General features: G+C 50.0%; 1 protein-coding gene across 5 annotated transcripts in view; it reads left to right on the top strand.

Moving 5' to 3' along the window:
- Nucleotides 1–6436, top strand: part of ACAP3 (ArfGAP with coiled-coil, ankyrin repeat and PH domains 3) — a 36427-nt gene extending 29991 nt beyond the window's left edge. For 2 of the 5 annotated variants that reach the window (XM_027909065.1, XM_027909064.1), the window contains exons 18-24: nucleotides 542–646; nucleotides 1595–1696; nucleotides 4119–4211; nucleotides 4678–4898; nucleotides 5033–5142; nucleotides 5386–5496; nucleotides 5967–6436. In XM_027909065.1, the coding sequence (XP_027764866.1) occupies nucleotides 542–646; nucleotides 1595–1696; nucleotides 4119–4211; nucleotides 4678–4898; nucleotides 5033–5142; nucleotides 5386–5496; nucleotides 5967–6114 (890 nt within the window). In that variant the 3' untranslated portion in view covers nucleotides 6115–6436. Of the gene's footprint in view, nucleotides 1–541; nucleotides 647–1594; nucleotides 1697–4109; nucleotides 4212–4677; nucleotides 4899–5032; nucleotides 5143–5385; nucleotides 5497–5966 lie in introns of all 5 variants that reach the window. The other 3 variants (XM_027909066.1, XM_027909068.1, XM_027909067.1) reach the window with 3 other exon arrangements.
- The last annotated feature ends 4650 nt before the right edge of the window (nucleotides 6437–11086 follow it).

Raw genomic sequence — 11086 nt, 5'->3', positions numbered from 1 at the left:
CCCTGTGCCCCCTGCTCTGTCCCCAGCTGTCCCATTGACAGCCCCTGGCCCCGGCTCTCCCTGGGACCTGCAAACCTGCCCTGGCTATAATCCTAAAAAAGGCTTTTGCACATGTTGGCACAGGTTTTTAGACCCATTTCCTAACGTTGTCCCTCTGTTTAAGGAGCTTCTTCTCGTGGCTAAAGGGGGAGGTTGTTCCCCTTTGTGCGTTTTCTTTTGCGTTCGTGCTTTTTCATAAAGTCTCGAATCCTTTTGTTTTTACCTGCCTGGTCTGTAAGGGAGGCCATGCTCAGGAAGGGTTCTGGCTGCTCTAGGGAGGGTTCTGGCTGCTCAGAGTGCTCTAGGATGAGTAGGTTTGCAGTGGATCACCACCCTGAGTGGTCGGTGTGCAGTGGATCACCACGTTTGGTCAGCAGTGTGTTATAATCTGGTGTAAGGGGACACACCTGGGCGTGCTCAGCCTGAGTAAACACAGCTGGAGAGCCGGCTCTCGTTTGCCCGTTAATAACTGGAAATCCCAAAATGTCTCTGTGTGGAACAGCAGCCACCCTGGAGAGGAAGTTCCGCCGGGATTCGCTGTTCTGCCCCGACGAGCTGGATTCCCTCTTCTCCTACTTCGACACCGGCGCCGGCTCCGGCCCTCGCAGTAAGTGCACACCGAGTGTCCTGCTCTGGCAGCTCTTCAGGGCCTGGGCACTGCCCACACCCCCGGCCAGGGCTTGCCCTCAGAGCAGAGGGTGAATATTTTGGCAGTGATGAGGAGTTACTTGCCCAAACTCCGCCCCGTTGCTCTTTAATTGCACCGATTTTAACCCACTCTCCAGTCAGTCCCTGATGTTTGCGTTCTGGTGGATGGGAATTTTTTTTTTTTTTTTTTTTTTTTTTTTTTTTTTTTTTTTTTTTTTTTTTTTTTTTTTTTTTTTTTTTTTTTTTTTTTTTTTTTTTTTTTTTTTTTTTTTTTTTTTTTTTTTTTTTTTTTTTTTTTTTTTTTTTTTATTTTTTGCAATTTTTAAATTTTGTTCATTTTTTCATTTTTCCTCTCCTTCCTCTTCTGCCTCTCCTTCCTCTCCCCTTTCCATTTTACCCATCTTTTCGTTTTCCACTCTTTTCCATTTTTTCATTGTCCTTTTTCCACATTTTTTTCATTTTCCATTTTTTTCCATTTTTTCCATTTTCCCCATTTTTTCCCCATTTTTTCCCATTTTCCTTTTTTTCCCATTCTTCCCCATTTTTCCCTTTTTTTCCACTTTTCCCTAATTTTTCCCTTTTTTTCCATTTTCTCCATTTTTTCCCTTTTTTTCCATTCCTCCCCATTATTTTCAATTTTTTTCCATTCTTCCCCATTTTTTCATTTTTTTCCATTCTTCTCCATTTTTTTCCATTTTTTTTCCACTTCCTTCTATTTTTTTTCAGCCAGTCTTACCACACGCAGTATTTTTTTTTTTTTTTTTTTTTTTTTTTTTTTTTTTTTTTTTTTTTTTTTTTTTTTTTTTTTTTTTTTTTTTTTTTTTTTTTTTTTTTTTTTTTTTTTTTTTTTTTTTTTTTTGTGTTGGTGCCGATGACCTCCCCTCACGTTCCGTCCACCTTCCTCTAGGTGCCAGCCACATCTCTGAGCAGCACCCGCTCGCAGGTGGCCCCTGGAGTGGCAGTGGCATTGGTCCCGGTGGGAGCGGTTCGCCGTTCCTCCTGGACGGAGGTAAGGTGACGCTCTGGCAGCCAGCAGCAAAAGAGACTCCCAAATTTTCACTGCTTCCACACCGGGGTTCGGCCAAAGACACCCCCCCTAAATTTCACTGCTTCCACGCCGACATTCCAAAGCGCTTATCGTGGATTTTTCCTTCAGCCAAATGGCTGGAGTTCCTCATTTTTACCTGGGGCTCTCCAAAAGGCAAAATGATTCCTTAAAATTGCCTGTTATTTCCTTAAAGGAGTGGCTGTTCCTTGGGTACAGTCCTGGGATCTCAGGAGGGGAAGCCGTGCCAGGGGAGGTTTAGGCTGGACATTGGGAAGAAGTTCTACACAGAAGGAGTGACTGGGCATTGGAAGGGACTGCCCAGGGAGGTTGTGGCATCATCCACATCCACACCATCCCTGGAGGTGTTTGAGGAAAAACTGGATGTGGCACTGAGTGCCAAGGTCTGGTTGATGGGGTGGCGTTGGGCCAAAGGTTGGACTCGCTGATCTTTTCCAACCCGTTTGACTCCGTGGAGTGTTAATTTAGTGTTCCCCATCTGTGCCCACGTTATCCATTATCCTTAGCTCAGGAGTGGTGACTTCTTAGAACTTCCTGGCCCAGTTGCTTGTTGTTGTATGAATTTACAACAAATATTTGCGGTCCTGAGTCAGCACAGCAGAAACTCCCAGGCTTTCCTCCAAGTCCATCTTCTCCCTTGAAATCAGTGAAGAAAAGGGCTTGTCTGAATCAGGAGCCTGGGCTATTCCAGTTTCAAGGAATTTAGTGTTATTAGTCAACAGGAACAGTACTTGGGAGATGCAGGACTCCAGAGTTAACTCCAGAGTTAAGGCTCAACAGCCTTATCTTGCTCTTGTAGAAAAAAAATAGCAATTTTATCCCTGATTCAGTGGGAATTTGGTGTATTAATATCCACGTGAGATGAGCCAGATCCTCCTTTCTTGCCTTGCTGCAAATCTGGAGCCACGTGGCCCTGCTGGAGCCACACTTCCCTCGCAGTGCCAGAGTGAGAGCACGGTCTCACCAGGCAGTGTTTGCTTTTCCTGCTAAAAACTGCAATGGCTTTTGTGACAGCAGATCCAAAAAAAGATCCGTGTGACATGTGCCATTTTAAACCTTTCCCGTTGTGGCTTCTTTATCTCCTTCAGCTGTTGGGCAGAGCTGAAGGATTGCACCATTCCAGGGCCACTTTCTTTATCTGGGGCCCTGCTGTAGCTGCTCTGGGCAGCTGAACAGCCTTTAAGGGTCAGGTGCCTTGTTCTGCCGTGGCTTTCAAGGCTCAGATCTGTAAGTTCTTGCAGCCTTTCCTGCCCTTACTCTTTGCACAGAGCACTCAGCCGTTGTAGGAACACGCTGTCAGCTGCAATCCTGGCTTGTTTGCCTTCCTAATCCCAGCAGTAGGTCTTGGGGTAAATCATGGGAACTTAAAAGCAGCAAGAAGGTGAATCCAGACAGATTTCCCAAAATTGGCCAGGCATCCCTCAGGACACAGGTGATGTGCCATCCCTTTTCCTGCAGGAGCAGTTCCTGCATGTGCTTCTTTCTTCTTTTCTGTCGTTTTCTTGGCTGCTTTTGGGTGTGAGCTGGGAAAGGGAGAAAGTTTCTCTGCCACAGGCACGTTGTGTGTCCTTGGACAGGTGGCTTCATCTCTTCACTTCCATCCCTGGGAGTGTCCAAGGCCAGGTTGGAGCAACCTGGGATAGTGGAAGGTGTCCCTGCCCATGGCAGGGGTTGGGACTGACAAGCTTTAAGGTCTCTTCTGACCCAAACCATTCCATGATTCAGTGATTCCTGACTCCATTTCTCGGGTGCAGTCAGCTGTCTTGTGACATTCACCGGCTAAGCAGGGAGTTTGGGAAGCACTGTGGGCAAAGGGAAGGTGGAAGAGCCAGTGGAAGGTGCTTTAAGAGCTTGGCCCAGGACACACATCACACAGCTGACGCGGTTTGGCCCAGCCAAGGTCAATAAAAGGACAAGTGACAAGTGCAAAGCTCTGGGTGGAACAGGGACAGAGTGGAAACCGAGATGACCAGTGGTGAAAGCAGAGGGGTGTCTTTGTTTGCCGGTGACACCCCCCCAACCTGCTGCAAAGCCAAGCTGTCTCTGCTGCTGCTCCGCTCCAGTCTCCGTCACGGCGTCCCTCATGGATTGCAGCCCTCAGCGGTCCAAAGTGCCCTGGCAGTGCTGGAGCAATCCCTGCATGAAGGGCAGCGTGGGGACACGGACACCATAAGGCTTTGCAGTCTCTCCTTGGGCAGTTTTTGCGAGTGGGGCTAAGTGGGAGAGCAGTGCCCTGTCCCCCGCCGGCGGCAGCGTGCGTGTGACGGCCTGCGCAGCCCCGTCCCCCCCGTGCTCTCAGCTGGGCCTGCCCCTGGAGGGCCTGGGTGTTAAAATGGGCTTGGTTTGTGTCCTGTTGGCCCCGCAGGTCTGAGCAGTGACAGTGGGCTCGGAGGGAGCACCGACGGCAGCACCGACATCCTGGTGTTCGGCTCGGTGGTGGACAGCGTGACGGAGGAAGGTGGGTGTGAGGAGTGGGTCAAAGCTGAGCAGGAGCCCTGAAACCGTTCCAGGAGGGTCAGGGGAAGACGGAGAGATGGTCCTTTTGGGACCAGCGACTCCAATTTGAGAGGTGTGGTGAGGTTGGTGCTATGGGAGGGACGGTTTTGGAAGTGGGTGTAACAGATGAGGTAAAGCCTAAATGTTCTAATCAGATTCTGAATATTGTAATCAGCTGATGGTATAAAAGTGTAAAGCCTATGCAAAATATTTTTGTGCCATTTGGTGTTGCAGCTAAGAAGTCCTTTTTGCTTTTTAATACTCAAAAATAGTTTGGAGAATTATTTCTCTGCTTTTAGGCATCAGGCGTCACAGAGGGAACTGGGGTGGATATCAGGGCCGTGTGGTGTCAGGAATAACAGGGAACGTGAGAAATTGAAAGTGTGAGGCTTTTGGCTCATCCCCCTCCATCCTTTCCTGCCTCTCAGAGTGCGAGGTGTCCGAAGAGTCCAGCGGGGAAGCGGAGATTGAGCAGGAGGCATCAGACCTGGAGGACCTGAGGGAGCTGCACCCCGGCTTGTTGATCTACAAGGCAGCACAAGCCCGAAATCTGCCCCTCATGGCAGAAGCACTCGCCCATGGCGCTGAGATCAACTGGGTGAACGACGAGGACGAGAACAAAACTCCTCTGATTCAAGCTGTGAAAGGGGTACGTTGTGGGGACGCCCCGGGGAGTGGTGAGGTCCTGACTGTAGTTTGGAGTGCCCTGACCACAGCCTGGCACGTGCTTGTGCATCCTCCCTGGATGGACACTGTGTAAAAAATTCCTCTTTTCCTTGCCAGGGCTCCTTGATAGCCTGTGAATTCCTGCTGCAGAACGGGGCAGATGTGAACCAAAGAGACAGCCGAGGCCGGGCCCCCCTGCACCACGCCACGTACCTGGGCCACACTGGGTGAGTGCTCTGCACCTTCCTGGGACGTTCTCTATCCCCCTGGGATCAGGATCCAGCCTTAACACCAGGAGTCAGGGGTGAGGTGGGCACAGGAGCTGCCTTTTATATGATATCAGCAACGTGAACCCTGACAGAGGGGAGAGGGTTAGATGAGATATCAGGAAGATATCTCAAAGATACCTCTTTGAGGGGGTGGGGGAGCTGTAATTTGTGCTCTGATGGTCCTTGCTGTCCCTCCTGCAGCCAGGTGTGCCTGTTCCTGAAGAGAGGGGCCAACCAGCACGCGGTGGACGGCGACGGGCAGGACCCGCTGAGCATCGCGGTGCAGGCGGCCAACGCAGACATCGTCACCCTGTGAGTGCTGCCAGGGCACTCTGCTGAGCCCTTAATAAATTTTGACCCCTGGCAGTGAGAGAAATGAGTCTGCCAGAAATCCGAGGGTCACTGGGAAACATTTCAATGCGCAGTCAGGAAGAATATGCCAGAAAATATAACATAACCCTTCCTTGGGAGGAATTCACTAGAATTAATCACACCCCATGGGTGAGTTTTGGTATTGTTTTAAAACTGAAACTGGTGGATGTGTTAATCTTTTTAGCTTCAGTGCATCTACTTAGTTGAATTATCTTACATACTCCCAGTTGGGTGTGCAGAGGACACAGCACTGGGCCTTAAAAGAAATGTGGTATTTTAGTTCCCTGCTTTAGATTATTTCACATTCACCTCAGAAAGAGGTAATGACTGAGCTTGGATCGGGAAAATTGCCACCAGGGAGGGAATAACCAACCCTCTGTCTCCTTGTGCTCTCTCTGTCCCCGCTCCAGGCTGCGTCTGGCTCGGATGAACGAGGAAATGCGGGAAGCAGAGGGTCCCTTCGGACAACCAGGGCAATATCCCAGCAACAGCCCCACTGAGCTGCAGTACAGGAAGTGCATACAGGAGTTCATCAGCCTTAACATAGACGAGTGTTAGTGACAACTCCCCCCCGCGTCCCCTCTGCTGTCTTGAAGTCGGGCCTGAAGTTCCCAGAAGCCCTGAGAAGCCCCATCCTTGGTATATTGGTGTTCCTTGCAGATTGGTCTGTTTTTGATGCCTGCACATATAGGTTGAGCTGCACACAGGAAGGGACAAAGGGGGTCTTTTCCTTGTTAGCGTTATAAGTTCTCGATGCTTGACTACTGGATGGTTTGGTTTGGTGTATTGGAGACTCCCAGGGCATAACCACAGACCATGGCATTGCGGACCTGAGTGTGTGAGGAGTGTGGGAGACGAGTTTAGCATTAAAGAGAAAAGGAGAAAAGAAAAAAAAAAAAAAAAGAGGAAAAAAAGAAAACAAACAAACAAAAAAAAAAAAAGAGAGAGAGAAGAAAAGAGAAAAGGAAAACCCTCTCTCACCAGGAGAAACCCACTAAGAACACGAGCAGATGAAGCTGTCTCTGCCCCAGTGCAGCCGCTCTGCGCTGAGCTCTTGCCTGAACAGTTGGCTTGGGAGGGATCCTGGCGTGGAGCTCTGGGTCCTGGCAGCCTGACCAGCAGCTCAGAAAACTTAAGAACAGGCTGCTCTGTGGGGCAGAGACGTTTTGCTGCAGGAGGCACAGAGGGGGTAGGGTCGAGAGCGACGGCTCCTCACCTTCAGTGCTCTCAGGACTAAACCAGCCGCCCTCCCCTCTGTTTGGTTTTGTTTTTTTCTTTGCCCTCGGTGGTTTAGCTGGTCAAAGCCATAGCTCCTGCCTCCTGGGCCAAGATGCAAAGTGCACAAAGCGCTGTGGAAGCGGCAGTGCTGATTTTTTGGAGGCCGGGAGAAGCTTGTCGCTGGCGATGGGCTTTGTGTGTCAGGGAAGAGAAGCCACGTCCAGCTCCCGCCCCCCACCACGGTTGGACTTCAGCTCGGTTTGTGTCCTGGTCACCTCAGATTTCTGACAGCACCTCTGGGAAGGAGAATTCCACTTGCATGTGTTCCCTCTGTGCTCACCCCCTGCATGCCAGAGCGGCTCAGCAGCTGGCCCAGGGGCTCTGGAGTTCCCTGGTTCCAGGGACCAGCAGGATCCTCTTGGTGTTTTTTTTCCTTCTCCTCGTGTTCTTCTTTGCTGGAGTGAGGGAATGTGGGTCTGCTCAGAGCACTTTGTTGCTGTGCTGATGGTCTGTGTCTCTGCAGAGCTGCTGGGGCTGTGTCATCCTGTGTTGGGAGGGCTGGCAGAGCACAGGCACCACTGGTGTCCTCTGGCTGGGAGCCTGGATGCTGAGCTGAGCTGTGCTCCTGTAAAGAGCCTCTTCCCAACCTCCCCAACTGCAATTGGCATCAGAGTTTGTCAGGGTGACAGTCCCCTGCCTGGGCACCGAGGCTGCTGACTCTGGGGTCAGGCCGTAGTGCCTTATGGATTGTCCTGGGATTTTGAGGGGATCAGGAGCTTGCAAGGAAAGCAAGAATCCCAGGCAGACTTCCCCATCCTCCTGCATTCCATCAGCAGTGGTACAAAACCATCTTCTTTTCCATCCATTGCACGTTTGACTAAACACTTTTGCAGCCTGGCTGCTGCCCTGCTCACCCCTCAGTGGCTGAAACCCCTCGGTGGGGGAAACCTTTGCAGGTTTGTTTCTACTGCTCTAATTGTGCCCTCAGAGACTGAACCAGCAGCACTCGGTGTCCACCCACACAGCTACAGGTGGATCAATAAACTCCACTCAGTCTCTTGTAGGGTCCTCTCAGTTCAAGGGGCAGTCCCTGCTTCCTTAGGGAAGTGCTGTCCCAAGTTTTCCTGCAGCCAGAGCAGTTTTCTGGCTGTGCAGCCTGGATCTGGAGGTGCATCTTTTATCTTGTTGCTTCCTCATTCCCGTTGGAGCTTCGGGATGCCCAGTCCCAAAGGGCTCAGTTCTGATTCCCAGTGTCTGAATCTGGAATAGTCCTGGGGGCTCTGCAGTGCAAAACCTGCCCCCAGGGCCTTTCATGCTCCTCTAAATAAGGAACAACCTCCTTCCAGCAGCCTTGGGAAATGAAAATTCTCCCTTCTTAGCTGCTCAATGCCTGGTCTTGGAGCAGGCAGTGCTCCCTCTGAACTGCTCCCTGGGTGAAAAGCTGTAGGACAGGCCCTGCAGCTGCTAGGGGGCAGATCCCTTGCTCTGTTCATCCTCTGCCCAGCTCTGGCACCCTCAGGAGTGACTCAGGACCACGTGTGGGATGAAGCAGCGTGGCATAAAGTGCTGCCCTCGCTGCCCTTCAGAGGAGCTGGGAGGTGCAAATCCCTAGTTCAGAGGACAGCTGAGAGCTGGGACTTTGATTGTAGCTCCCACGGGTGACTCTGGAGTCACCACTGGATGGAGACTCCGGAGCAGAAGCTGGGTGAGTGATGCCAAAGGCAGGCACAGGTGCCCTGAGTGTGGCAGTGCTGCTTCTTGGTCCCCCTCGGTTTGCACTGAACATCCTCCTGCCCCCCATGGGAAGGGGCAGCATCTCTTCCCCCTGTGTTTCTCCTGCAGGACACAGAGGTTACCACTTTCTATGCTCGTGGAGCTCCATCTTTCAGTCATTTGCCTTGGGGATTTGGCTTCTTTCTGATCCAAACCACCTCAAGTTTCAATTTTTCACCAACCCACGAGCGGGGCGGTGCCATCCCTTGCGCGTCACCGCCCCCCTTTGCCATCCCTCCCCTGCCAGCTGAACCCCTTTTCTCTGGAGGTGCTTGCAGCCAGCCTGAGCGTGGCCAGGAGCAAACCTGCAGTCTGGAAATGCCCGTGTGAGCAAAGCCCTGCAGCCCCCCGGGGTGGGGTTGGCTGCTGGTGGCCAGTGGTGCTGAGCCCACCATCCCCCCCCCCAAAAACCCAGCAACAACGCCCGTGCCTGCCCTGTGGGGCTGTGCTGTGCTCAGGGTTCCATCACACCACCACCCCCTGTGCCACCCAGAGCAGCACTTGGGGTGCTCTCCACGACCACTACCCAGCCACGAGCTTGCTCTGCTTCCCGGGCTGGGAGCCGAGCGGTTCCCTGCGGTGACTCCTCTCTCCGGCCTCATCCCGGTTTTTCTACCGACCTGCATCGATCCAGACCGTGGGGGGGGTTTTTTTTTGGTGCTGATGTGCCCTCAAGTCGTGCCCTTCCCACGCTGAACCCGAGCTGGAATCCTTCAGGATACCTCTGAGATCCTGAGAGGGAAATCACCTGTTTCTTCACCACTGCCACGGTCCTGCTCTGCTCACGGATCTCAGCGTGCTCATTGTCCAGCAATGGGTTGGTTGGTTGGGTTTTATTTTTTACGTGTACAGCGACTTAAAACACCCCAATTGGTTTTTGCAGCTTCTTAGGAGAAGTTAGAAATACAAACTGATCCTTCCTGTGAGCCCCGGGAGAGCTGTGGCTTCCACTTTGGGTCGTTTTTATTTCACAGGAACATCCAAAAAATCATGTACAGTTTGGTCCTTGGAAGCTCAGACTCACTGCTGAAGTACATGAAGTTAAAGCAAATGTAAATACTGATGCAAAAAGCAGTGTCTTGCAAGACAATTTATCTATTTAACATGTATTGGTACTTTATTTAGATTCAATGTATAAAGCAACTTTGTGCACTTTTCCTACATTACAGTATTGGGGGGTTTTATGTTCTTTTGTTATGGATTTTGTGCTGTCTTTTTTAATCAGTGAAATTGTTAAGTATTTAATTTATTATTGATGTGCCCAGAGGACTAGTGCAATTTTTATTCAATACAGTTTGTCTGTATTTAATGTCAGGATTTTTTTTTTTTTTTTGTAGCATCGTTAGGGAATATTTTTCAAAACCTGCCTTTTCCCCCCCACCCACACACACACAATTTTCCTTTCTTTCCTTCCCCCCTCTCCTCCCCTTTCTCTTCTGTTTTCATTATACAGATCATGAGGCATTAAATTTGAATTATAACCCTACAAAGGTGTTATAATTTGAATTACAATGCCTCGAATTTGAAATATAACCCAACACTTGAGTACACCCTGCAGTTTTCCAAAACAAAAAAGTTCTCCAGGAAAAAACATGCTAAGGAGGCACTTCTCGATGTTTTCTGTGTTTCTTTGATTTGTTGGGGTTTTTTTTTTTTGCTTGGGGTGTGTGTGTGTGTGTTTGGAAAGTTTGGAGGGGAGAGTGGGGAAGTTGTACAGATAATTTGCTTTCAGCGAAGGAACTGGCTCACCAGGCTCCAGGGAGGATGAGAAATCCAACCCTTTCTCATTTCCCTGCTTCCACTACAGCTGGATTTGTGTTGTTTGAGATGCCAGAACTGCTCTTTTTTTTTTATTTTTTTTCCCCTCTTGTTTCTTTTTCAAAAGGGCAGGTTTGTTTTTCCCTCTCTGATGGTGACTTGGTTGCAACCACAGATAAACATGAGGAGATTTGCCTTTTGTCTAGAAAGCAACATGCCAGGCGTTGCCCCAAACCCAGCTGGACCCCAAACCCACCCCATGGATCCTTCATCCTTTGAGTTTCTGACGTCTGGGTGAATATTTTTCTCTACCTGTCCTCGCTTTTATTTGACCCAACCCCTGTAACCAAGTGCCTGGACAGGTGGGTTTGAATCTTTGGGGTCTTGCCACTCACACACATCCCTGATTCCAGGTGGGATGAGTTCAGGGTTGCATGGCAAGTTGAACCAATCCCCTCTGTGTTGCCTCTCATCCAGGGAAGCCTCAGGTTATTTTAATATTGCTGGCTCTGAGATGGTCCCTGCAGTGGGGAACGAGGGGGAAAACTGGAACTGGAAGAATTTAAAGGCATTTAAAGAATGTCTTTTAAAAAAAAAAAAAAAAGTATGAGGAGCTGAGACTGTGATAAAATCATAAAAAATAAAATCGTGGAGGTTGGAAGAGACCTCTGAGATCATCGAGTAGGTGATCCTGCAGCTTGGAGTAGAGAACCGAGCAGGTGATTTTTGTAGAATTAGATCAGCAGCATCTCAGAGCAGCAAAAATGGCCGTTATTTATGC

Source organism: Empidonax traillii, unplaced genomic scaffold (genome assembly GCF_003031625.1).
Source record: "Empidonax traillii isolate 1590-97213 ecotype Southwest subspecies unplaced genomic scaffold, ASM303162v1 scaffold1936:size116929, whole genome shotgun sequence".
NCBI lineage: Eukaryota > Metazoa > Chordata > Aves > Passeriformes > Tyrannidae > Empidonax > Empidonax traillii.
Note: the sequence above shows the minus strand (reverse complement) of the source record. Positions and strands in the feature narration are given on the sequence as shown.